Source organism: Amphibalanus amphitrite, unplaced genomic scaffold, assembly GCF_019059575.1.
Source record: "Amphibalanus amphitrite isolate SeventyFive unplaced genomic scaffold, NRLGWU_Aamphi_draft 000189F_arrow, whole genome shotgun sequence".
Lineage (NCBI taxonomy): Eukaryota > Metazoa > Arthropoda > Thecostraca > Balanomorpha > Balanidae > Amphibalanus > Amphibalanus amphitrite.
In genome coordinates, this window is record NW_024881684.1 from 42,769 (window position 1) to 70,631 (window position 27,863).

At 49.7% G+C, this 27,863-nt stretch overlaps 2 protein-coding genes across 5 annotated transcripts in view; one reads left to right on the top strand and one right to left on the bottom strand.

Moving 5' to 3' along the window:
- Positions 1 to 27,568, top strand: part of LOC122384414 (heparan-alpha-glucosaminide N-acetyltransferase-like) — a 49,754-nt gene extending 22,186 nt beyond the window's left edge. Inside the window, exons 8-10 of the mRNA XM_043371800.1 lie at positions 18,832 to 19,509; positions 20,883 to 21,022; positions 26,917 to 27,568. Coding sequence (XP_043227735.1) covers positions 18,832 to 19,019 — 188 coding nt within the window. The 3' untranslated portion in view covers positions 19,020 to 19,509; positions 20,883 to 21,022; positions 26,917 to 27,568. The remainder of the gene's footprint in view (positions 1 to 18,831; positions 19,510 to 20,882; positions 21,023 to 26,916) is intronic.
- LOC122384413 lies at positions 21,087 to 26,919 on the bottom strand. Of its 4 annotated transcripts, none has more exons than XM_043371798.1 (2): positions 24,468 to 26,919; positions 21,087 to 24,361 (listed from the first exon to the last, which is right to left on the bottom strand). In XM_043371798.1, the coding sequence occupies exon 2, from the start codon at positions 24,197 to 24,199 to the stop codon at positions 21,482 to 21,484; it is 2,718 nt and encodes a 905-aa protein (XP_043227733.1). In that variant the 5' UTR covers positions 24,200 to 24,361; positions 24,468 to 26,919; the 3' UTR covers positions 21,087 to 21,481. The 4 variants fall into 4 exon arrangements, with proteins under 4 accessions (XP_043227733.1, XP_043227732.1, XP_043227730.1 ...); XM_043371797.1 differs by having other exon boundaries at positions 21,087 to 24,615; positions 24,890 to 24,959; XM_043371795.1 differs by having other exon boundaries at positions 21,714 to 21,879; positions 22,247 to 26,919.
- Positions 27,569 to 27,863: the final 295 nt, after the last annotated feature.

Below are 27,863 nucleotides of genomic sequence, written 5' to 3' on the forward strand. Positions count from 1 at the left end.
CCACCCCCTCGAAAATTTAATACGACAAATGAGTGCACGCGTCCGACTTACAGCGAAAATTTCACCCCCGTAGCCCTTACCGTTCCCGAGCAATAGCCTGTTGCCGATTCTAGTGTAAACCCTATGGCACACCACGTGAGCACGCGCCACGGGCGCACCCCCGGCCGCATCGTGCCCAAAATTTAATACGACCTGTTGAATGACGCGACCCACGAGTGGCAAAAATTTCACCCTCCTGCGTCAATCGACGGCGCCGTAATAAGCCATTTTGGGAGTTACCCCGACGGCGGACTTTTTAGGATTTATAATATAGACTAGAGGTACAGGTTTACGCGATAACTGTATGTTTTGATATGTATGATTAATGGATGCATTAGTTTGGGTGTAAAAACTTGCATTTTTATTGGTATTATTTGTGAAGAACTGGGTAACTGCTTTTAATTGAACTGTAGAGTATGATGGTGATGCATGCGAGTTGTTCGAGCCCTTTGTAAGTGTGTCAGAAGTGGTATGATTATTGAAGTGCGTGAAATTATTCCACGCGGAAATAATTGTACGTACAAATTTGTTTGGAGAATTTTGTGAATAAACGAGAGACTTTTGGGCGCTACTGGTGTTCGGTTGTTTAAATTCTATTACAAGCTATTTCGGCCTTATCTCGGTCTAGTTACGGTATTGTTTAAATAAGGGAAAATTCGACAGGGAAGATAAAGAAAGCTAAAAATGGCGAAGAGGCAAGACACGGCAACGAACCAACGATCGATTCGATTTTGTCCAGTTTGGATACCGGTGCTGGAGTCCGGTGATGGTAACCGGCGATGGAGCCCGGTGATGGAGACCGGTGATGGAGCCCGGTGGTGGAGCCCGGTGATGGAGCCCGGTGCTGGAGACCGCGGTTATGGAGCCCGGTGATGGTGACTGGTCGTGGAGCCCGGTGCTGGAGCCCGGTGCTGGAGGAGCCCGGTGATGGAGCCCGGTGCTGGAGACCGGTAATGAAGACCGGTGCTGGAGACCGGCAATGGTGCCCGGTGATGGTGCCCGGGTGGTGAGCGGCGAGTGCTCCGGTTTGTTGACCGATTAAGGTGCACGGTTTGGTTACCAATTATGGTGCCCGGTTTTGTGACCGACGATGGTGCCTAGCTTGGCCGCGGTTTTATGACCGAAGATAACGTTTTTGATATTTTGTTTGTGTGCGTTTTAGTGATCTTGAAGATCAGAGGGGCGTGTGTCAGAAGTGGTATGATTATTGAAGTGCGTGAAATTATTCCACGCGGAAATAATTGTACGTACAAATTTGTTTGGAGAATTTTGTGAATAAACGAGAGACTTTTGGGCGCTACTGGTGTTCGGTTGTTTAAATTCTATTACAGTAAGTTAGGATGTTACTCAATTCAACCCTACCCTACCCTACCCTACCCTACCCCTACCCTACCCTACCCTACCCTACCCTACCCTTACACTACCCTACCCTACCCTTACACTACCCTACCCTACCTTACCCTACCCCTACCCTACCCTACCCTACCCTACCCTACCCTTACACTACCCTACCCCTACCCCTACCCTACCCCTACCCTACCCTACCCTACCCTACCCTACCATACCCTACCCTACCCTTACACTACCCTACCCTACCCTTACACTACCCTACCCTACCTTACCCTACCCCTACCCTACCCTACCCTACCCTACCCTTACACTACCCTACCCCTACCCCTACCCTACCCCTACCCTACTCTACCCTACTCCTACACTACCCTACCCTACCCTGCCCTACCCTACCCTACCCTACCCTACAATCCCCTACCCTACAATCCCTTACCCTACCCTACCCTACCCTACCCTACCCTACCCTACCCTACCTTACAATCCCCTACCCTACCCTACCATACCCTACCGTACCGTACCCTACCCTACCCTACCCTACCTTACCCTACCCTACCCTACTACCCTACCCTACCATACCCTACCCTACTACCCTACCCTACCCTACCCTTACCCTACCCTACCCTACCCTACCCTACCCTTACCCTACCCTACCCTACCCCTAACCCTACCCTACCCTACCCTACCCTACCCTACCCTTACCCTACCCTACCCTACCCCTACCCCTACACTACCCTACCCTACCCTACCCTACCCTACCCTACCTACCATACCCTACCCTACCCTACCCTACCCTACCCTACCTTACCTTACCCTACCCTACCCTACCCTACCTTACCTTACCCTACCCTACCCTACACTACCACCGACAGTCCTAGTTTCAGCTAAATCGGCCCAGAAACGGCTGAGATATTGCAAAAACAAATTAATTGTATTTACTGGCGAATCCTCTTGGGGAGCGGTGCCTTGTGTCGGCCTTCGTTGTCAAAGTTTTTTAAGCGAACAACTGAGCCTAAAGCACGTGCCTTCTGCTCGGCACCGGTCGCGGCCCCACCACGTGCACACCGCTGAACCCACACCCTCGAAAATTTAATACGACAAATGAGTGCACGCGTCCGACTTACAGCGAAAATTTCACCCCCGTAGCCCTTACCGTTTCCGAGCAATAGCCTGTTTTTGCCGATTCTAATGCTAACCCTATGGCGCACATGAGCACGCGCCACGGGCGCACCCCCGGCCGCATCGTGCCCAAAAATTAATACAACCTGTTTTATTACGTGACCCACGAGTCGTCAAAATTTCACCGTCCTGCGTCAATCGACGGCGCCAAAATAGCCGTTTGTGGGCGTCACGCCGCCGGCGTAACCCCGACGGCGGCGGACTTTTTAAGATTTATAATAGTAGACTAGAGGTACAGGTTTACGCGATAACTGTATGTTTTGATTTATGTTATGTTACGGGTGCATTAGTTTGGGTGATTGACTTGTATTTTTAGATGTATTATTTGGATAGATTTGGGTAGCTGTTTTTAATTAAACTGTAAGGGTTGGTGATAGGTGCGGGGTGTTCAAGTGTTTTGTATGTTAGGCCCATTTTGAACTTAACCCTACCCCTACCCTACCCTACCCTACACTAACCTACCCTACACTACCCTACCCTACCCTACCCCTACCCTACCCTACCCTACCCCTACCCTACCGCAACACTACCCTACCCTACCCTACCCTAACCTACCCTACACTACCCTACCCTACCCAACCCTACCCTACAATCCCCTACCCTACCCTACAATCCCCTACCCTACCTTACCCTACCCCACCCTACCCTACCCTACCCCTACACTAACCCTACCCTACCCCTACACTACCCTACCCTACCCCTACACTACCCTACCCTACCCTACCCCTACCCTACCCTACCCTACTCTACCCTACCCTACGCTACCCTACAATCCCCTACCCTACCCTACCCTACCCCTACACTAACCCTACCCTACCCCTACACTACCCTACCCTAACCTTACACTATCCTTCCCTACCCTACCCTACCCTACCCCTATCCCTACACTACCCTACTCTACCCTACCCTACCCTACAATCCCCTACCCTACCCTACCCTACCCTACAATCCCCTACCCTACCTTACCCTACCCTACAATCCCCTACCCTACCCTACCATACCCTACCGTACCCTACCCTACCGTACCGTACCCTACCCTACCCTACCCTACCCTACCCTACCCTACCCTACCCTACCCTATGGCCTATACCCTACACTACACTACCCTACACTACCACCGACAGTTCAAGTTTCAGCTAAATCGGCCCAGAAACGGCTGAGATATTGCAAGAACAAATTAATTGTATTTACTGGCGAATCCTCTTGGCGAGCGGTGCCCGGCGTCGGTATTCGTTGCCAAAGGTCAACGACCTCCCGGCTCTGAGTTCGCTCAGTTTTGCAAACGAAGAAACTGAGCCTAAAGCACGTGCCTTCTGCTTGGCGCCGGTCGCGGCCCCACCACGTGCACACCGCTGAACCCACCCCCTCGAAAATTTAATACGACAAATTATTGCACGCGTCCGACTTACAGCGAAAATTTCACCCCCGTAGCCCTTACCGTTTCCGAGCAATAGCCTGTTTTTGCCGTTTTTAATGTTAACCCTATGGCGCACATGAGCACGCGCCACGGGCGCACCCCCGGCCGAAACGTGCCCAAAATCTAATACGACCTGTTGAATGACGTGACCCACGAGTCGTGAAAATTTCACCCTCCTGCGTCAATCGACGGCGCCATAATAAGCCTTTTAGGGAGTAACCCCGACGGCGTGGGCGGATTTTCTAGGATTTATAATATAGACTAGAGGTACAGGTTTACGCGATAACTGTATGTTTTGATTTATGTTATGTTACGGGTGCATTTGTTTGGGTGATTGACTTGTATTTTTAGATGTATTATTTGGATAGATTTGGGTAGCTGTTTTTAATTAAACTGTAAGGGTTGGTGATAGTTGCGGGGTGTTCAAGTATTTTGTATGTTGGGCCCTTTTTGAGCTCAACCCTACCCCTACCCTACCCCAACCCTACCCTACCCTACCCTACTCCTACCCTACCCTACCCTACACTACCCCTACCCTACCCTACCCTACCCTACCCCTACACTACCCTACCCTATCCTAACCTACCCTACACTACCCTACCCTACCCTACCCTACCCCTACACTACCCTACCATACCCTACCCTACCATACCCTACCCTACCCTACCCCTACACCACCCTACCCTACCCTACCCTACCCTACCCTACCCTACAATCCCCTACCCTACCCTACCCTACAATCCCCTACCCTACCCTACCCTACCATACCCCTACACTACCCTACCCTACCCCTACACTACCCTACCCTACCCCTACACTACCCTACCCCTACACTATTCTACCCTACCCCTAACTTACCCTACTCTACCCTACCCTACGCTACCCTACAATCCCCTACCCTACCCTATCCTACCCTATCCTACCCTACAATCCCCTACCCTACCATACCCTACCCTACCCTACACTACCCTAACCTACCCTACCCTAACCTTACACTACCCTACCCTACCCCTACCCTACCCCTACACTACCCTACACTACCCTACCCTACCCTACTCTACCCTACCCTACCCTACCCTACAATCCCCTACCCTACCCTACCCTACCCTACAATCCCCTACCCTACCCTACCCTACCCTACCCTACCCTACCCTACCCTACCCTACCCTTCCCTACCCTACCCTACCCTACCCTACCCTACCCTACCCTACCCCTACACTACCCTACCCTACCCTACCCTACACTGCCACCGACAATCCAAGTTTCAGCTAAATCGGCCCAGAAACGGCTGAGATATTGCAAAAAAAACAAATTTATTGTATTTACTGGCGAATCCCCTTGGCGAGCGGTGCCTTGTGTCGGCCTTCGTTGTCTGATTATTTTCACTCAGGTTTTTAAGCGAACAACTGAGCCTAAAGCACGAGCGTTTTGCTCGGCGCCGACCGCGGCCCCACCACGTGCACACCGCTGAACCCACACCGTCGAAAATTTAATACGACAAATAAGTGCACGCGATCGACTTGGCGTGAAAATTTCACCCCCGTAGCCCTTACCGTTCCCGAGCTATAGCCTGTTTTTGCCGATTCTAATGCTAACCCTATGGCGCACATGAGCACGCGCCACGGGCGCACCCCCAGCCGCATCGTGCCCAAAATTTAATACGACCTGTTGAATGACGTGACCCACGTGTCGTGAAAATTTCACCCTCCTGCATGAATCGACGGCGCCGCAATAAGCCTTTTTGGGAGTAACCGGCGGCGGACTTTTTAAGATTTATAAATAGTAGACTAGAGGTACAGGTTTACGCGATAACTGTATGTTTTGATTTATGTTATGATACGGGTGCATTAGTTTGGGTGATTGACTTGTATTTTTAGATGTATTATTTGGATAGATTTGGGTAGCTGTTTTTAATTAAACTGTAAGGGTTGGTGATAGGTGCGGGGTGTTCAAGTGTTTTGTATGTTAGGCACTTTTTGAACTTAACCCTACCCCTACCCTACCCTACCCTACCCTACCCTACCCTACCCTACCCTACCCTACCCTACCCTACCCTACCCTACCCTACCCCTACCCTACCCTACCCTACCCTACCCTACCCTACCCTACCCTACCCTACTCCTACACTAACCTACCCTACCCTACCCTAACCTACCCTACACTACCCTACCCTACCCTTCCCTACCCCTACACTATCCTACCATACCCTACCCTACCCTACCTCTACACTACCCTACCCTACCCTACCCTACTCTAACCTAAACTACCCTACCCCTACCCCTACACTACCCTACCCTAACCTACCCTACCCTACCCTACCCTACCCTACCCTAACCTACCCTACCCTACCCTACCCTACACTACCCTACCCCTACACTACCCTACCCTACCCCTACACTACCCTACCCTACCCCTACACTACCCTACCCTACCCCTACCCTACCCTACTCTACCCTACCCTACGCTACCCTACAATCCCCTACCCTACCCTACCCCTACCCTACCCTACCCTACCCCTACCCTACCCCTACCCAACCCTACCCTATCCTACCCTACCCTACCCTACCCTACCCTACCCTACCCCTACACTACCTTACCCTACCCTACCCTACCCTACCCTACCCTACAATCCCCTACCCTACCCTACCCTACCCTACCCTACCCTACCCTACCCTACCCTACACTACACTACCACCGACAGTCCAAGTTTCAGCTAAATCGGCCTAGAAACGGCTGAGATATTGCAAGAACAAATTAATTGTATTTACTGGCGAATCATCTTGGCGAGCGGTGCCCGGCGTCGGTATTCATTGCCAAAGGTCAACGACCTCCCGGCTCTGATTTCGCTCAGTTTTGCAAGCGAAGAAACTGAGCCTTTGCTGAGCCTAAAGCACGTGCCTTCTGCTCGGCGCCGGTCGCGGCCCCACCACGTGCACACCGCTGAACCCACCCCCTCGAAAATTTAATACGACAAATGAGTTCACGCGCTCGACTTTGCGTGAAAACTTCAGCCCCGTAGCCCTTACCGTTCCCGAGCAATAGCCTGTTTTTGCCGTTTTTAATGTTAACCCTATGGCGCACATGAGCACGCGCCACGGGCGCACCCCCGGCCGAATCGTGCCCAAAATTTAATACGACCTGTTTTATTACGTGACCCACGAGTCGTGAAAATTTCACCCTCCTGCGTCAATCGACGGCGCCGCAATAAGCCTTTTAGGGAGTAACCCCGACGGCGGCGGCGTGGGCGGCGGCGGACTTTTTAAGATTTATAATAGTAGATTGATCTGTATCACCCTGCATCCAATGTTTATTTTGATTTGCATAGGTGGTTCATGGAATGAAAAGTCTTGGAGACAGCTTCAATAAAGAACCCAATTTCAATTTTATGAGAAGCTGTAGCAAACATGACCTAATGCCAAATGCATGGTGCAAGGATCAGTGAATGGTAAGGCCCTAAGAACTATCATACAGAACATTGCCTATTTACTAGGGAACTGTCTATTGCTGAAGCAGTCAGTGACACTAAACATAGGAATTGGCAGCACGGCCACCATTATAGGCTCCGAAGTTCATGTAAAAAAAAAAACAATAATAAGTGTGATTAGTTAGGGACACTGTTATACCAAGAAAACAACATGCACTACCTAGTACCTGAAGAAAACAGAAACCATAGGAACATTCAAGAAGATTTATAAATGATGAGTTGTTACAATGGTTTGCTGTGCAATTAACAAAAAATCACAGAATGGGTGATACCATGATAAATAATTTTTTCTAGTGTTACTGGCCCAGTCCCCAGAAGATTGGTCAGAATACATTTTATATGTAAAATAAAGTGAGACTTTCAACTCGTAAACCGAATGTTAAGATTAGAATGTGCTTATGCCTTATACCTACTTTGTTTCTTAGCTTAATTACCTACTGACCAGATTATCAACATAATCACATGCCAAAATGTTGACATAATACCAAATGACACGGCATTGACTTCCTGCACAGTCACCAACGAGTACACTGACCCACAAGATAAGTTATAGTAGATGTTTTAACTGAAGGTGGTTTTCATTAATTTAAGCCGGTTTAAACCGGTTTAAACCGGTTTAAACCACTGGCTGGCATAAATTCAATTTAAGCCGGCTTTTATCCAACCCTGGACAAGTTATTGGCACAAACGTCATTTGACCCCTGTTGACCTCATTTGACCTGACCCATGGATAAGTACACCAAACAAAGAAGCATCAAGTGACATAATGTTATGTACTGATGTTTCAAAGCACAAAAGTGATAGAACGAAGCGGAAATCTTCAGTATTTTCCGAATTGAATATTTTCCCATGGGCTTAACCCGGCAGGCGGTGGGCCTCCCGGCCACCTTCCGCGCAGTGGGGGGGGGGGCATTCCCCCCCCCCGTATCTCCGAAACTACTGGACGGATCCGGAAAATTCAAGCGGCGTTCGATAGCCCTGTCAAATTTGTCGAAGGAAACCAAATTTCATTGACCTTGGGGTCACCGATGACGTCACAGGTCAGGTCAAAGATAAAATGTTTCACCGTTCACGGGGCTTCTAGGGAAAGCGCTATAACACCGAGTAAAACGCATTTTGTCGAAAATCAGCGATAGGGCGTCAGTTGTCTAGTACATATGTTGCTATTAGAGGTCACTGGTCATACCAGGTCAGGTCACAGGTCAGGTCACCAAAGGTCACACCACATGAACCCAACTTTACTAAGGTGGTGCGATGCATGTTTTATGGCCATTTTTTCATTTCCAACTCAATGATGTTGGTTATAAGACAATCAGGTACGGTTTATGTCACTTTCTGGTGGAGGTCAGGTCAAAAAGGTCAAATTTCAAAGTTGATATTTTTGCATAAAATGGGTATTGATTCGCTGCAGCTCGTCACGGGGAGTCTAATGGTGGTCTTTGTTGTGCGCTATGAGGTCTAGAATTGCTAAAAATTGAGTTTGAAAATTTGACGTCATCAATTTTGAACAGTTTTTTCGCTATAACTTGGCCAAAAAAAAAGAGGTATCGATCTAAAATCTGGTATGTAGATAGAGGGCGGTAGGGATTATCACATATCTTCCGGTTTTTCGAAATCCATTTTTTTTTTGATTTCTCGGCTATTATATTAAAAAATCTATTTTTTTATTTTTGGGGCAAAATCCAAAAATTTCAAAAATCCGAGATAGCAGTTTTGTAGCCCTCTAAATTCTACATCTTTTATGTTGAAACATTTTTTCTGTACCGTAAAGTGGGGCTATTTGAGACAGTGGGGCTATTTGAGACAGTATTTATAATCGCTATAAAATGAAGACCGTTTGATTTTTATGAGATATTTTTGCTCAGGAAGGTGTGGAATCGAGCAGTGAATCGCCTGATCAAAAATTAAGCATAAATTTCAAACGGTTTTTATTTTATAACAAAGAAGAAGAAACAGAAACTTCCAGAGTCAGGCTCAATAGAGTATCCACACTTCAGTTGAACGGATCTAATTGGGACGTGAACTAAGTAAATTTATGACAAGCGGCGGTACATGCTTGGATGGATGGATCACTGAACAGTGTAAATAAAAAGTATTTATGGGGCGCATATGATATATAAGCTTTTTGTCAGCGTGCGAGCCCTACAGCTAGCCGCCTTTGTTTTAACCCGCGCCCCGTTGGGCTCTGCCGAGCAACGCGCCCTGTTGGGGGGGGGGGGGCAATTTGGCCCCCCTAAGATCTCGAGAACCACGCAACCTAGCGACAAGCAGCAAACGGTGTTGGATTGCCCTATCAGGGAACTACCTTGTGACCCAATTTTATTGACCTAGGTCAAACTGATGACGTCACAGGTCAGGTCAAAGGTCGAATTTTCACCGTTTACAGGCGTTTCAAGAAATGCGTTGTAAAATCGAGTAAAATGCATTTCGTTGAAAATCATCGATGGGGAAATGTTCTTCAAACACATATTTTGCTATTTGAGGTCACTGATACCAGGTCAGGTCACAGAGGTCAGGTCACTGGGGGTCACAATATGAAAGTGCCGTGTAATACATGTTTTATGGTCCATTTTACATGACAAATGCGATTATGTGGTCAGGCAGCCTTTGGGGCCAGCTTAGGTCACGTTTTGGTCAAGGTCAGGTCAAGGTCAGGTCAAATTAGGTCAAATTTCAAAGTTGATATTTTTGCATAAAATGGGTATCGATTCGATGCAGCTTGTCACGGGGAGTTCAATGGTGGTCTTTGGTTTACCCTACGTGATCTAGAATCGCTAAAAATTGAGTTCAAAAATTTGACGTCATCATTTTTGAACAGTTTTTTTCGCTATAACTTGGCCAAAAAACGAGATATCGATCTGAAATTTGGTGTGTATATAGAACAGTGCAAGGACTATCACATGTATTCCGGTTTTTTTCGAAATTCGGATTTTTTGGATTTTTTTTAGTTTTTCTAAAAAAAAGTATTTTCTTTAATTTAGGGGTCAAAAACCCAAAATTTTGAAAATCCGAGGTAGCAGTTTTGTAGCGCCGCTTTTTGTCTACTAGACCATATAAAGAACTTTGAAATTGCTTGGTAACTGTAGATTTGGTGAGCGTTTCAAGATTGCATGTTTTTTGCTCATTTTTGCTCGAACATGACCTTAGTTTGACCTCAATAACTCCTGACCTAAGGTGACCTAAGACTTGAAATGTGGTGTGAAGGTGTCAAATTGATGCCCGGGAAGGTACTGAAAATTTGGCGGCGCTGCGCGCCGCCGTTTTCTTGCCATTTAGGAAAAACCACAGGGGGGGCCAAATTGGCTCCCCCCAACGGGGCGAGGGTTAAATTTTACAGAAATGTTGGTCACCTTTACACGTAGGTCGTACTAACATTTGGACATGGTGCGGCCGGGGATGTGCCCTTGGCGCGTGCTCGCGTGCCCGTAGGGTTAACCCGCGCCGGGCCGGGGGTGTTTGAACACCCCCCCCCCCCTGCGGTTTTCCGCAGATATCTCAAAAACGGCGGCGGAGCGCCGCCGTTTTTGGCACACCTGTTCGTGCATCTTTTCCGCACATGTTGTGAAAATTTCAGACCCAGGTCACTTTAGGTCAGGTCACCAGGTCACGCCAAGTGACCTCACCTCAGAAAAAATAAGAATGTTCGTCATAGCTACACCGACTGAACGATTGCCTTGAAACTTTCAGCGATTGATAAGAGGAAACATTATCTATAAAATTTATATCTCGGAATTTTGATATCGGTAACCTAAGGTCAGGTCAATTTTGCGGCCTCTCCATTATGTCAATGGGAGAAAATTGAAAAGCGTCTTTTTTCACGAACGCTGTTCTGAGCACTCTCAAACATCGAGATGTAGGTAAAATTGACACACTGAACCGGAAAATGGCAGCTGTGACCCCTCGTTATGTCCCCGAGGTCATCTCAGGTCACGAACAGAATCTAATAGTTTTTCGCTAATAACTTCTGATAGAGGCGTGCTAGAGCGATGAAAACGCCTTAGATGTGTTCGGCTCGACGTTGCGGATCGACTGATATGCAACATGACCTTTTCCGATCAGGTCATGACCTTGACCTGAGGTCAAATTTCAAGTTGACCTTTCAAGGTCAAATTATAGTTCACTCGACGCGTCTCGACGAGAGAGTCCAGTTATTGCCGAAAAAATACTCTTCATAAAAACGGCTATTCTCGGAGTTTTTGCCCTCTGGAGGCTAAACCGTTGACCTGAGGTCAGATCTGAGGACATTGTTCAGAAAGGTCTGTAAAAGGGCTATCGAATGCGCTTTTCTGCGGCGCTGTAGCTCTATCGGTTCCCGAGATAGCCGTTGGCAGTTTCCAAAATGTTGAAAAAGTGGACATTTGACCTTTCGTGACCTCTGGTGACCTGACCTTTGACCTGACCCAAAAAATGACCGAAGTGTTTTCGTCCTTATTTTGGACGTTCTTTCGATTGCCGCTTACCGCGTGTCGCTACGTGGCCCAAGAGCCGAGTTAGAAGGGGGGGGGGATGTTCAGACACCCCCCTCCCCCGGCCCGGCGCGGAATCTCAGAGCACCGGCCCGGCGCGGGTTAACATTAGAATTGGCAAAAACACGCTATAGCTCGAGAACGGTGAGGGCTACGAAGGTGAAATTTTCACGCCAAGTCGGACGTCTGCACTCATTTGTCGTATCACTCGTATTGAATTTTCGAGGGTTGGGTGGGGCCCCATTTTAACCCGAAAAAGATGTAATTACGGAAATGTTTGTACTGCATTTAAACGACAAAACATCATAGTTTATCAAAATAAAAGAAAGAGCTTTACAACTGGGGCATTCCACGATAGATCGTACCACTTTTTTCCAATTTGACACCCTCATCTCTCGGAATTTGACGAGAATTGGTCTCAGGGGTAATCAGGGGCTCTGAGTCCACCTGTAACAATTTCAGGCTTATCAGATAAGTATTTTTTTAGTTATGGTGTATAACATTTTTTCGATCTTGCTTTGCAGCGCTAAGTTTGGCGGGCTGTAACTCTAAGACGGATTATTCAAATGCCAAATGTTATATAACATTGAACATGCAATGAAGCAGAGATTAATATGTATTTTTGAAATTTCGAAAAATACGCTATTTTTGATATATGACATATCGAGTTTTCTTTCATTTGTATTTTTTGGACTTTTGGACCAAATTTTTTTTTGAATTTTTATTTCTTAAAAAAAACATTTGGCTCATTGTTAAGAAGTATGCAAAAAATTAGGAAGGTGTTCTTTCTATAAATGTATTTATTTTACGCCACGATAACGGTTTCGAATAGTGATTTCGGGAGGGGAGCTTACAAATGGCGTGGTAAAGCTGCCTAGTGACATCACGGGTTACTGAAATTTCAATTTAAGTCTGAGTCATCTGAAAAAAGTGAAAAGAGGGTTCATCCAAGTAGGGGTGTCGATTTTTCAAAATGGTTGGGGGTGCTCAACCCCTGCACCGGGTGAAAGATTGTAGCTTTACCATGGGGCACAACCGTACCTACAAGGCATGGTTGTGTATCCCCATAAGGTACTGATAATCCCGGGATTTCCACTAATATTTCCCAAAGGTTGAACGTTCTTCAAAATCATTCTGCTCGTCCTAGTACTTGGCTACCTCATTACATAAACATCTTTCCGAAAAAAACGCGTACTTTTGCCGGCAGCTCGGCAGCAGCCCCGACACCTCTGTAATAAGGTGACAGAAACCGATGACCGCGATTAGCACCGGTGCAGCAGCCCCTGCGATCCGCAGGGGCGGACATTGCGCGGGAGGCAACGGTATAGCTACGAGGCTCTGGCGTTTATCAGACGATCACAATAATCGCTGAAAAAATAACAGGTGATTGCAATTCGATATTTATGGGTTTACGATTTTCCTCAGTGGCGTAGCCAGGTGGGCCCGTGAGCCCCCCCCCCCCCCGCCCCATCAGGTTCAGGGGCCCATCGGATTATTCGGGCCTGAGGGGCACTGCGGCGCCAATTGGCCACTGAGGGTCCACGTTGGCTATATTTGGACTCAGAAGGGCCCCACAGGGCTCGTAAGAACACCTCATGGGCCCAAAAGTACTAACATTAAGATCTCCATAAGGGCCCCAAGCCAGCCTCTGAGGGCCACTTGCCGGCCTCTGGGGGTCTTAACCGGCCTCTAGGGGGCCAGCTCTAGGAGCTGCACACCCGCCTGTAATGGCCCCACACCCATTTCTCTGAGGGCCCCTATAACGGCGACTGTGAGGGCCCTCACCGGCGCCCCTGAGCGCCACACCGGCGTCTCTGAGGGCCCCACACCCCTAACTCTGAGGCCCTATACCAATGCCTTTAAAAACCCTACATGGGCGGTTCTGAGGGCCCTTGACAGTTACCAGCGACCCTGACGGCCCCACACAGGTGACACGGAGGGTCCCAGCGGCGTCTGAGCGCACCATGCCAGTCTCTGAGAACCCCACAAGGCTCCTGAAGGCACCGGTGACCTCTTGATATCTTCTTGTCGGCCTATGAAGGATCCGTTCCGTAACAGCAGTTCTGAGGGCCCAACGCGCGCCTGTGATGGCCCTAAACCAATGTCTCTGAGAGCCCCCACACCGGCGCCTCCAGTCCGAGGGCCCCACATTGCCATATCTGAGGGCCCCACACTAGTGCCTCTTAAGGCCCTATATCGGCGGCTCTGAGGGCCCAACATCGTAGCTTCTGAAGGCCCCACAAGTGCGCATGTGACGGCCACCCTGCCACCGGTGACATTTGAAGGCCCCACACCGGCGATTCTGAGGGCCCCATCAGCGCCTGAGCCCGTTCCGGTCTCTAAAGATGACTCCACAGTAGGGCTGACCGAGATTAGTTCGAATCGGACGAATTTCATAGTTCGGCTTCGGCTCACTCTTTTTCCTATGTAAAATTTAATTTTAGATAGGGTCTTACATGGGACAAAAATTGATCAGGATACATCTTCCGTAGTAAAAATGCAGTTTTATGGGAACTGTTTCCAGAAGTTAGTCCGATATTTGCAACATCAGTTCCGTACCTCCTCTTTCTTATCGATGAATGGTCTTTTGCTTCGAAACCTCATCATACGGCGTACGAGTCCAAACAATCAGGTTGGATGGAATACCGGTGGCTGCAAAAACCTACGAAACAGGTGAAGCTGCTCTTCAGAGCAATTTAAACTCTTCCAGAATTGCTGAATATTGCCAGAGGCATTGGCGACTAAAGCCTCTCCCTCGGCAGGAACAATACAACGGCACTGATTAGTTGTTCATCATATCGTTACAGGTGCACATAAAAGATGTCAATTCGTTGGATGCAAGCTTATAACTATGCCCTTGGGCGTTGAATAATTTTTCCTACTAGTAACATGTAGTGAAAAGGCACATGTCAATGCTGGTGTTAAGGTCAGTACCCAAATATGTTGAAAGAACTCTATCAAAATATACAATTGACTTCTCAGCTGATACAAATCATTCAAATCAATTTCATTCAAATTTGTTTGCAATAGTCTACCAACAATCACCATTGAAGTGCACTGAAGGAATATAGCTGAACAATTAAACATTAAACAAGTCAATGAGATCAGTAGGTTTAGCGATTTGGTGGTTTCCATTCATCCGAGTCCAGTGATAGAGTTCGGCGATTTCTGATGCCTTTTTATATTCCATCAGGGCCAATAATTCAAGTAGTTAGATAGCCCAAAGCTAAACGTAGATGGATGCTTAGGCCAAACAAACCATCAGGAAGGCATCTGGCGGCAAGATAAGGGATTTGGTCGGAAATCGTAGAAAGTTCAACCAGAATGAAGTAGGTACCAGCCGAAAGGGCTGTGTTGCAAACAGGAATTTTGATTCAGGAACAGCTGATGATCGACAAAGAAAGGGCGAGAAAGAAGATCGGTGAGAGAGAGAGAGAGAGAGAGAGAGGGAGAGAGAGAGAGAGAGAGAGAGAGAGAGAGAGAGAGAGAGAGAGAGAGAGAGAGAGAGAGAGAGAGAGAGATTGTGAAGGAGCTGGTTCCGCTTATCCTGGCGCAGTGACTGAAATCCAATTATGCAAGATTCAGCCCTCCAGTCCAGTGATCATCGAGAAGAGTCTCACGGTGAAAGTGGAGAAGCTTTGGAGAAGAGTCGAAGAAGTTGCTCTAGGAAGGGCGAAACAAACTGGGAGGAAAAGGTTATGCAAATACTGATCAAACTGTGTAATATCACCAACTGCCCTCATTCCATCCTGCTTTGTGATGAGCCTAATAAAGGGCGTATCAAATACCTGAAGTGAATGAGTTCCTCGTCAATAACTCCCGATCAAATTGAGTTAGCGAGTCGCAAAAATCACGAATGGACTCAGGAAGACCTGCCGAATCGAATGATATGCAGGATAACCTCTTTTGTTCAAGGTCGTGACCTAAAGGGACCTGACCTGACCTTGACCCGAGGTCAACACCTTAACTTGCTCTCACCCGAACAAAAAGTATACCATTCGACGCGCCTGATATAGCAAAACACAATGCTGACAAAATCGCGGCTCTGCGACCATTTTGAGCGAAGTTATTCATCAAAAACCGAACCGATCTTGCGCCACTTGACCTGACCTCAGAGGTCACCAGTTAATATCAGGCCTTAAAATCGGGTACCAATCGCTGCGTCTCGTAACGGCGCACACGCTCGTTCTTTTCCCAAGACTCTAGCTCAATTAGGGGCGAAACGGCGATGGGGGTCGTACCAACCTCTCATTCTCAGCCGGGGCGCGTATAGAAAACCAATAGGTCCGGCGAGGGTTAAATATAAATGTGCAAATTTACTACGAAAGGAGTATTTTTATCAAAAAACTGTAAGATGACATTTCACCTTAAAATTCAATTTTACATCGGAAAAAAGGCGAGCCGAACTGAAATTGCAAATTCGAAAATCTCGGTCATCCCTACTCCACAGGGTTTCTGAAGGTACATACCACCGGCCTCTGATGACCCTTTGCCGGCCTCTGAGGGCCCGTCGCCGGTCTCTGGAGCCCCCTGCCGGCTTGTAAAGGGTACGCGCCAGCAGCTCTAAGGGTCCGACACCCGTGTACGACGGACCCACACCATCTTTGCAACTTAACGTTTTTTTTCGCCCTTCTTAAATCTAAATTTTCTTTTCTTTACATCTTTATTTCATGCCTTGTAAGTTGCGTAATTGTTTTATTTTTAGTAGTGAACTACTGCAGAACAATTATTTTCCTCAAGCAGAGTTATTGAGGGACAAAACCATTGGGGGTGCCCGGAAAACCATTGGGGGTGCTCATTTGAGCATTGGGGGTGCTGCAGCACCCCCAAAGGTATACAAATCGACACCCATGCATCCAACCCTCTTTCCTATAAGCGCGAGGGTGAAAAAGGCTGTTTGGTTCTGACATTGTTTTGGACGCCAATGACCATAGCTGTCCGAGATGAAAGCTACAGGACGCATACATGGTGTCCTCCAGAGGTCTCACAACTTGTATATCTGGGAATTTTTCAAGGTTACATAAGGTCAGGTCGGTCACGTGACATCACTGTTATAAATCAATGGGGAAATATAAAAAACTGTTATTTTGGCGCCGAGAATGATCTAAAACTATCCCACGTACATGGTATCGTGATTTCATGCACTCCTTGCAAAGTTCAATGCTTTACTTTTGCATTGTTAACCTTGCGTGACGTCATTTATGACGTCACTAGGGTCGTACGAGTTTTTCGTCAATAACTCCCGATCAAATGGAGCAAAAGGGTCGGGAAAGCCACCAATGGACTCGGAAAGACCTTCCGAATCGAATGATATGCCATATGATACCCTTTGCCCAGCTCCGTGACCTGAGGGGCTCTGACCTGACCTTGACCCGAGGTCAACTACTTAAGTTGACCTCACCCTAGCAAAAAGTATACCATTCGATGCACCTGAGCTAGGCAAACACAATGATGCCAAAATCGCGGTTCTGCGGCCATTTTTTACGAAGTTATTTACTAAAAACCGAACCCGTAACTTCAGTCACGTGACCTGACCTCAGACGCTACCGGTTAACCTGAGACCTTAAAATCGGGTACCAATCGCTGCGACTTGTAACGGCACACACGCTTGTTTTTTCCGCGAGGCTCTAGCTCTATTAGAAGCGAAACGGCGTGCTGGGGTCGTATCAACCCCTCCGAAACCCATTTTGTTTGCGGGAAAATGAGGAACTTATAGAAAGAACACCTTTTTAATTTTTTGCATGTCGATTTGCAATGACATGAAGTTTATTTTGAAAGAATAAAAATGTGAAAAATTTTGGTCCCAAAAGTCATTAGAGGCAAATGAAAAAAAGATTATGGTTTTTGTTCAATAATGAAATTTTTTCTTTGCAATTTTTAAATAGTAATATTAATTTTTGATTCATCGCAAGCTTAGTGTTGTTTACTTTTTGTTGGTTGCTTAACCCGTTCTTGAGTTATAGGCCATCAAACTCACCGTTACATACCGAAGTTTAAAAAATGTAATGCAATATAACTCAAAAAGTTTTGATCTGAGAAGTCTGATATTTTGCCAGGCGTCTTTGGGGCCTATGATTACCCCTAGGACCGATTTTCATTAAAATCTGAGAGATGAGGGTGACGGGCCTGGTACGATCTATCGTGGAATGCCCCAACTGCAAACGTGTTGGAACCAGATGATAACAGGCAAAAAATGTTACAATTGACCCGATACTGGCAGAAATGGAGCTATTATGATATCGCTTGTTGATAACTAAGTATGGCGTGCTTCATAAATGATCGCCGCATAGAGAAACAACCGTTTAATTACGAAAAGTCTTATATTTTACTCATAATAACAATCTGAGCCCAAAGTCCGCTTATATTTGGAGTTTGTACCGTAACATTTTAATGAAACAAATTTCAACAAATCCTCTGTGAAAAGGGTGGCCTCCGTTGACCCATGCTTTACTGCCATCACAAGTTACCGCACGGTGACCGCCCCCCATCCCTCCGCAACCACTCCCCTCGTCCCGCCGCGCTGGCTGCCACCGCGTGTCAGGCTCCGGTCAGTGCTACCAGTGGCCTTCAAACTTTTCCGCTCAACCGCGGCTGGGACTAGTGTTGCCCTCTCCTCCGAGTCGCGATACTTTCAAGGGAGACTATACAGAGGACGTACTATCAGAGGTTGTTTGACATATCTCCGCACCTGCCGCCAGATGACGCTATTTGATACAGGTGGGGTTATCTGATACAGCATGCGGTGGTTTAGGAAAATCGGGACGTCACTTTGAAAGACGAGGGAACCGGCTCAGTGTGACGCCTTTCAGTGTGAGTGTGACGCCCCTCAGTGTGACGCCGCTCAGTGTGACGCCCCTCAGTGTGACGCCGCTCAGTGTGACGTCTCCGTCTGCGGCCAGGGCTGAACGCCATCGTCCTGTACCTGGGTCACGAGCTGGTGGGCGGCCTGTTCCCGGTGTCGCTGCGCTCCGTGCTGCCGCCAGCCGGCACGCACGCCGCCGCGCTGCTCAACAGCCTCTGGGCCGCCCTCGTGTGGCTGCTGGTCGCCTGGCGCCTCTACAAACATGGCCTCTTCATTGCGCTGTGAGTGCAGCGAATGAGCGCTTTCGGCTGCTGAAGACAGGCCGCGGCTGCAATGGCCGCCTGTGGGCGGAGCGCTATTGGCGGCGACTCTGAGCCGGCGCCGCAGCTCGGGCGCCACCTCCATCATGAGCCGCAGCTCGTACCATACACCCGGCAACCGACAAGTGCGCTGTTAAGGGCTCTCTGTAGATGTGTGTAATACTGTGGGTTTATCTATCCGTACGCTGTAAAAATGTTCTCTGATTTCTTAGTTAGCCGGCCACTTTTCGCCAACAAGATGCGAGTAGACTTGAAGTCTACATACTCGCATTTTGTTAGTGAAAAGTGAAGTCTACTCACATTTTGTTAGTGAAAAGTCGAGTTTACTCAATGTAAACTAAACATTATGTTTACTCAATGCGAGTAAACATAATGCGAGTAGACTGAAGTCTACTCGAATTTAATGCAGTGAAAAGTGGGCGGATAACTAGGAAATTAGTAAACACTGTTTACAGTTACCGGGGTTACATGAGCGATCCGTTCCAAATACGCACTACGCTAATGCGCATCAGCTCCCCACAAACGGATCTACGGCACCGGTTACATGAGACTAATTCGTTTTATCTACGTCAAACGGATCTTGTTTGGCTCACCCGGGCTGACTCCTCGACGGCCGGTAATTCGCATCACAAACGGAATAGGATTAGCGTACAGTCATGGCGCAGTTGCGGCATTTACCGGGACGACTGAGCTAAATTTTAAATAATTATATCATTTGATAGGCTCAAAAACATTTAAAATTAACATGAAATCAAAAAATGAAAACAAAGTTTTCTTGTTTTAAGTCAGTGGGCACTGATTCGCCATGCAGCGACAGCAGGGTGGTCAGAAAAAATTATCTATCAAAATATTTCATTCATTTTATTTCACATGCAAAGACTAAACCAAAATACCAACATTTTTTTATGTTATTTTCTACGAGGCAGCCAATAAAAAAATGCTTAGTATTTTGCATTTTGACGCTTCCAGTCAGCAAAGAATAGTTCTTGTGAAATACGGCCCGAATCGTGTGCCTCGGACGTTTCGGTTACATGAGCGATCCGTTCCAAATACGCACTATCGCTAATTCGCATCAGCTCCCCAAGAACGCATTCAGTGCACCGACTACATGAGCAAATTCGTATCAGTGACGTCAAACGGATCTAGTTTGGCTCTCGGCCCGATGCGCATTACAAACGAAATAGCATACAAATGTGGCGCACTTCCGTAGCAATAGAGGTGACTAAATTAAAAATTTATTATCTTATGTCTTTTTTGCATTTAATCTGCTCAAATCATTCTCAATTAACTTAACAAAAAAAAGTTGAACATAAAGTTGTCCTGCTTTGACTCATTGGGCAATTGCCTCTCTTGATTCGTCTGTAGTGCTGTCAGAAAAATGTTTCAACTGAAATTATGTGGATATTTACTATTTGGTTTTCACAATAATTATTGTTGAAAACTTGACAATATACCGACATATTTTTTAAATATTATTTCAAAAGAAGAAATTGAAAAAAATACCTATTATTTTGCATTTTAATGTTTCTTTTTGCAAAGAAATAGTTCCTGTAATACGTATCTTGGTCCTATTCGCTTCTAAGCCTGTTTCTCAGCGGATTTTGTTCGGACCGCCGATTCGTATTAGCAGGTGGATACATGAGTCGGTAGTACGCTCCTGATTCGCATTAGCGGTGAATCCGATCGTGATACGAATTTGCTTTGCTCATGTAACCGCGGATCGGATCGCCGATTCGTACTAGCAGGTGGCTACATGAGTCGGTAATGCGTTCCTAATTCGAAATAGCGGCTAAATACGTATTTACTGTGCTCATGTAACCCCGATAAGTGTAGGAGGTATGTCGAGCATTGAAGGAGGACTGGCGTGGCCGCACGGCGGCTGCCGGCGCGGTGCGGTGCGTCGACTCGGGCAGCGGAGATCAGACGCTGGCCGGCACTCCCACTGGCAGAGTCACCCTGTCGCGCAGGGTCTGTTGAAAATCAAAATGAAATAAATAGGGCCGGCTCTCTGGTTTGACTTAAAAAACTTGAATATATGAGCACTTCAATTATATTGGTGGCGGTGGTGGCAGCAGATAGCACACTGGCGGTACACGACCTCACACGGCGGCGGTGGCGACAGAACTCGTGAACGAAATAATACAACAAAGCGAAATCGGCGCGGTTAGGAAAAATATTCGTGAAGGATGCAGGGGTTACCAAATGGGCTGCCATAGGTAAAATAAAATGACGGGGCGTAAAGGAAAGGTAGGATACAACACAGTAACGATGGAAAACAAATACGGTACGGTAACATGAGGAGAAAAAAGGTCACAGGGCAGTAACGAATAGCGACATACTCCCCACTTTCGAAGTGAGCCGTCACTTCGAAAAGTCTCCTCACTCGGCACAGTCACTTTTTCGGCATTCGCCTCGCCGACGCTCACTTCACTCAGACGCCTCTAGTCTCAACAGTTTGTTAATCGGGCGGCGGGTAAGTCGCCCTCTTAGCACGATACTCGCCGCGCGAGCGCGGCCGTCCGCTCCAGACAGGAGGGACACCACGCGCGCCAGAGGCCAGCGACCACGCGGACCTTCTGCGTGCACCAGCACAATCTCTCCGACCTCGGGCAGCCGAACCGGACGGCCGCGCCGAGAGAAGCTCCACGTGCGTAGAGTCTGCAGGTACTCTTTGGTCCATCGCTGAACCAGGTGCTCGCTGACCAGCCGCTGGTGCCGCCAGCGCCGACTCAGGCTGTCCAGCTCGTGGCCAGACGGAGAGAGCACGCCACGGATGGACGTGACCCCGAACAACAGGTGCGCGGGCGTCAGCACGTCGTCGTCACCTGGGGTGAGAGGTCGGAAGTTCAGTTGTAACGCCAACTCATACAGGGTGACTGCCAACTCCTCATGGGTAAGATAACACTGGTGCAGGGTAATGCGCAGGGACTTCTTGGTTATCCCGACCAAACGTTCCCAGAAGCCGCCCCACCAGGGCGCCGCCTCGGGTACAAAGCGCCAGGTCACAGCGGCAGGTAGGTGCCCGAGCAGGGCATGAAACGTTCTGGCATTGTCACTCACAACTAGCGATGGCGTGCCACGTAGCGCAAAGAAGCGGCGCAAAGCCAGCTTGACGTCAGCGACATTCTGAGTCTTACACAGTTCGAGATGCACAGCTCGCGACGAGGCACAGGTCAGCAGCAGTACCCATACCTTGTCGCCGCCCTTGACGTACATCGGACCGAAAAAGTCCACACCGACCCGGCTGAACGGACGGCTGGGCTCCGTCCTAAACAGGGGCAGCGCGCCATCAGCTGACCGGTACGGCGCACCCCGGTACCTCCGGCACCTGAAGCATGTACTGACCACACGATGAACAGTTCGTCTCCTCACACAGTATTCACCAGACAGCAGTGCCAGTGTGGTGCGGGTACCCTGGTGAAACGATTTACGGTGTGCATCATCCACTATCAAGGTGGTCAGATGGGCAAACTCAGGCAGAATGATCAGAGCAGGTTCGTGAGTTCGCGTGACTGCTTCTAGGACACCATCTGCGTTTAGACGAGGTCTGACCTTCTCGAGTCGCGAGTTGGGTGGCAGCGGCGCGCCAGCCGTCAGCGCCTCCAGCTCCGGCGCGTAGGCGGCACTCTGCGAGACCCGGATCCAGAACCGCAGCGCCTCCCGGCGCTCCTCGGGTGACAGCGCTCCACTCCTCCTCTCAGTGCGCTGGTGCCTGGCGTTGTGCGCGAAACGAAGAATCCACGCGGTGCGGTTCACTGCCTGCTTGAGATGAGAACACTGAGTCACATCAAACGGTCCACGCATGACGTCCGGAATCGGATCAGGGCCACGCCCTCGTCTCACGGTCACGACCTGACGTCTGACCTCGGGCCTCGTCTCTGCTTCGGCTTCTGCTGAGGGAGGCGTCAGTAGCACTAACGAGGCATCATAGTCAGACGGACTCAAATCAAATGGTGGACCCTTCCACCACTTGTCACAGGCGATGAGAGAGGTCAGCGTTACCCCTCTCGTGCCTATGTCAGCGGGGTTATCAGAGCCTCTGACGTACCTCCACTGGTCGGCGGTCGTCAACTGAAGCACAGTCTTCACCCGGTTCTCCACGAACATCTTGAGAGGCCGCCTCCGGTTGAGCCAGTGAAGCACGTCGGTCGAGTCGGACCAGTAGGTGACTGTTGCGCTCTCCAGATGCAGCGCGTTCTTGATGAAGTCCATCAACCTGGCTCCAACAACAGCGGCCATCAGCTCCAGCCTGGGGATCGTTAGATGTGGAGACAGGGGGGCCAGCCTACTCTTAGACATCACCAGGGCAGGCTCCCCACCCTGGACCACATACACCACCGCGCAGTAGGCGGTCCGAGACGCGTCACAAAACACGTGAAAAGTCGCTCCGGACTGATCGTCACGCGCTCCGGCTAGGCGAGGGAACCAGATCACCCTCCCCGGCGAGTCTCTCCACCAGGCTCGGACCTCGGTCTGCAGCTCCCCACTCAGGGGACTATCCCATGTGCATTGAGCGTCAAGCCAGGTACGCTGAAACAGGGCCTTCCCCCAGATCAGCCACGGCGTCACCACGCCGAGCGGATCAAACGGTCTACTCACAGCAGATAGCAGCTCAGTCCGGGTGCCAGGGCAGGTCACCTGTGGCACGGTCACGGCCAGACGATCCGATCTTGTGCTCCACAGTAGGCCGAGCACCTTCTCGTCCTCAGTGTCGTCACCAGACATCCTGGTCTTGTGAAGATCCATGGAGGCCTCGCTGAAGACGTCACCCATCTTCGTCAGTCCGGCCTCTGCCTCCGCCCTCGTACTGAAGGACGGGCACATGTCGTCCATGTAGACGGAATCCTGAACCTTCTGCAACAGAACAGGTTCATCGCGCAGACACCGGCGGACGTGCTCAGCGATAGTGCACAGCAGCATGTAGGGCGAACAGGTGAGTCCAAACGGGACCCTGCGAAACCTCAGCCGCTGGCCCGCCCACAGTAGCTGCACGAACTGACGGTCCTCCTCAGTGAGTACAATCTGATGGAAAGCTGCACGAATGTCCGTCTGACAACCCACAGCTCCTGAACGGAAGTTAAGTAGCACAGCTGGTAAACGATGCAGCAGGTTCTCTCCCGGCTCAAGGTAGGAGTTCAGGCTCATACCTGCACCGTCTGGCGCTGATCCATCGAACACCACTCGCAGTTTGCCGTTGCGGTGCAGTCCTCGATGCGGTAAGATGAACTCTGATGGTGGACTCGGCAGCGCGGGCTCGATGACGGCGTCTTCCAGCAGCTGATGCAGGTGGTCATCGTACTCCTGAAACTGTTCAACATTCAACTTCTCTGTCATACGGTGAGTCCGGGTCTTCGATAACATCAGGTTAGACACTGGGCGCTGGTCGGACTTCCATACTAGCCCCATCTCATACCTGTTCTCGGTGGCGTTCCAAGTCGGTACAGGTGGGTCTCTCTCGGCGGTCTCCTCTGCGGCGACTCCCACAGCGTCCAGCGTCCACATTCGCTCGACGTCAACCAGCTGACAGCGGTAGGCGTGCCGCTGCCGGGTCGTCTGCTGGCCTGGGGACTGTCCGTGGAGCACATACCCAAACACAGTCTCCACCAGCCGGAGGCCAGGATTCACCTCCACCTGGTTCCACAACACCACCTTGTACAGCTGATCACACCCAATTAGAACATCAACAGGTCCGTCACGGAAGTCATCAGCAAGCTCTACACTTGGGGGCAGAGACTGAATGGGTGGTGGAGCTCCCACGGGCGCACACAGCTTATCAGTTCTCCAGAACACAAGCTCGGCCTCACCTTTCTGGTATCCAGTGAGCCGCGCGCTTACTTGGTCGTACTGGTGAGCCTCCTCAACTCTCTCCTTGAATCCGACGCACGCGAAGGTCCCCTGGCCGACCTTCTCGAGTCCCAGCTGGTCAGCCAGTGAAGCCCGGATGAAGGAGGCGTCTGCCCCGCCGTCAATCAGCGCGCGTACTAGACGCACGCCCCGAGGACCAGCCACCTCCACGAGCGCTGTCTGCACGTAGCAGTGCTGCTGGCTCCGCACGCCCATGCACATCCGTCCCTGGTTGGCAGAAAAAGTACCAGCAGCAGCGGGGGGTGGCAATGGTCTGCGATCAGGCATGCGACTCTCAGACACAGCAGCAGCGGCAGGGGGTGACAGAGGTCCGCGATCAGGTACACATCTCTCAGTAGGCATGAGGGCTGCATGCTCTCCTGGCGGTGGGTGCAATGACGAGTGGTGCGGGCCACCACACCACGGGCATCGGGTGCTGTGGCAAGCACGCAGCAGATGGGGGCCAAGACACTGGTAGCAGAGCTTAGCCCGGCGCACAACATCCCAGCGAACAGGCACAGTCATGGTGCGGTAGGCCGAACACGCAGCCAGGCCATGCTTACCCGTTCCGCATGCCAGACATACCCAGTCAGGTCCCTTCTTCTGCCTCACGTTCAGCATGCTGACTGTCGGCTTCCCAGGTACTGCGGTAGGTGGCTGCTCACTGGTGATCCTCTTCCTCCGAGCAGCTGCCTCCTCCCTGATGCTCATCTCCTTCTGCAGGAACTTCAGGAAGACTGTGAGTTCATCAGATGAGTCAGCACTGCATCTCAGCCACTCAATCTTCCATGACTCAGGGATGCACGACAATAGCACAGGCATCAGCAGGACAGCATATGAGTCAGGCAACACGTTCATCGTCTCCAGCGCCCTGACCTCAGAAACCAGCCCATCAATCATGCGGCGCAAGCGGACCAAGTCATTGTCACTGTGCACAGGGGTGGTGGACAACAATCTCTGCATCAGCACCTTAATGCACAAATCTGGGCGATCAAACCTTTCCTTCAGGGTCTCCACAGCCTTCAAGTAGCCCTGGTCAGTGATGGGAAGACCCTGCACAGCCACCTCTGCCTGATCGACGAGGTGCGCCTTCAAGTGCACCAGCTTTTCGACAGGTGCATAAGCAGGGTTGTCATGGACAGATACACAGAACAGGCTCCAGAACTCTGACCACTTTTCCACATCCCCACAGAACTTGGGCAGCTTCAGGTCCAGCTTTCCCCCCAGGTAAGGTGGCACACACTGAGCCCTTCCAACAGAGACCTCAGAGCTCCTTTCCAGACGAGCAAGCACACGCTTAGCTTTGAAAATCTGATCCTGCATATCCTGAACATGCGAGGTATCATCAGGCACAGACAGCTTTGTCAGGCTCACCTGGATCTCGGTCATCAGATCAACGTGCTGCTCAAGGTGGTGTATTGCCAAGGCAAGGTCGTCCTCTTGAGAATTATCACATTCGGCAAGCTCTTTCATCAGTCTGGTTGCCTTACCTCGAGCCACAGTCCTTTTCTGTTTAAGCTGTGCCTCACGCTCCATCTTGATATACACAATTCACAAGTCAATCTCAGTCTTGATCAGTCAAAATCAATCAGCAAATCATCAAAGAAGCAAATTTAACAGAAATCAAAAAGTCATCCGGCCCGGAGGACTATGTTGAAAATCAAAATGAAATAAATAGGGCCGGCTCTCTGGTTTGACTTAAAAAACTTGAATATATGAGCACTTCAATTATATTGGTGGCGGTGGTGGCAGCAGATAGCACACTGGCGGTACACGACCTCACACGGCGGCGGTGGCGACAGAACTCGTGAACGAAATAATACAACAAAGCGAAATCGGCGCGGTTAGGAAAAATATTCGTGAAGGATGCAGGGGTTACCAAATGGGCTGCCATAGGTAAAATAAAATGACGGGGCGTAAAGGAAAGGTAGGATACAACACAGTAACGATGGAAAACAAATACGGTACGGTAACATGAGGAGAAAAAAGGTCACAGGGCAGTAACGAATAGCGACAGGGTCCGTGCGGGCTCTCGGAGCACCTTGTGTTCCTGATCGAAGCATGCAGACCGTTTGTCTGTCTTGGGCTCCTACGTCGCTAGCGGACCCGCGCTGCTGTCAACTTGAGCTTTGCTTATTCGCCGCCTCAGCGCTGGCACGCCGTGTCCGTTGTATGCCGTATCGGCCATGTGCTGTGTCTGAGCCGAGCACGCCAGCACGGCGGGCTGGCCGGCACCGTACGTGCATGTACAGGCGGGCCACCGGCGGCGGTGTGCGGCCGATGAGTGGCTCTGGGCGCCAAGCTGGTCCGTCCCGCGGCCGGCACCACATGCGTGCCATTACTGTTTAGTATTTACAGTGGAAAGTCCGCCGGCCGATGTCGCCCTGTTACGCGGCTCGTGATTGGACAGGTGTATGGACGTTTATAGCTGGGGAGGATTGAGTGTATGGACGCCGGTCCGTGCCGGTCCGACCATTCACCGGTGCCAGAAGACATGGGCTGTCCGAAGGGGGGAGGAGGCATGGGCCCCTTTTGGTCAAGAAAGGTGCGGCCGTACTATCTTTTGGCCCCACCATTTGCAAACCGAACAAAAGTCTAAGAAGTGTTTTTTATGTCTAAGTTGATTATACATCTTTGCTTTGCCATCAAATAAATTTATAGACGGTCTCAGTTTCGCATTACGTCTTCTTGGCGGTCGCTGTCCGCGGCCCAGTGCGCGCCATCCTGACAGGGCGCGGGCCGGCCATAGAACGCCCCTGGAGTTATAGCCTTGGGATAACTCCTTGCCTATGCAACATTCTCCACGTACAGGTAGGTCATGGTACTTGGCAGCGATGTTTTGCTAGCAGCAGGCCATAGGGGAAGGTGGGGGAATGGCGATCCCCTAAGCTCTCGTGCATATCGGGAGAAACCAAAGACCTGGAGCACTAACTTTGCTGTCTAAATGCTCTCTTCAGACAATTTC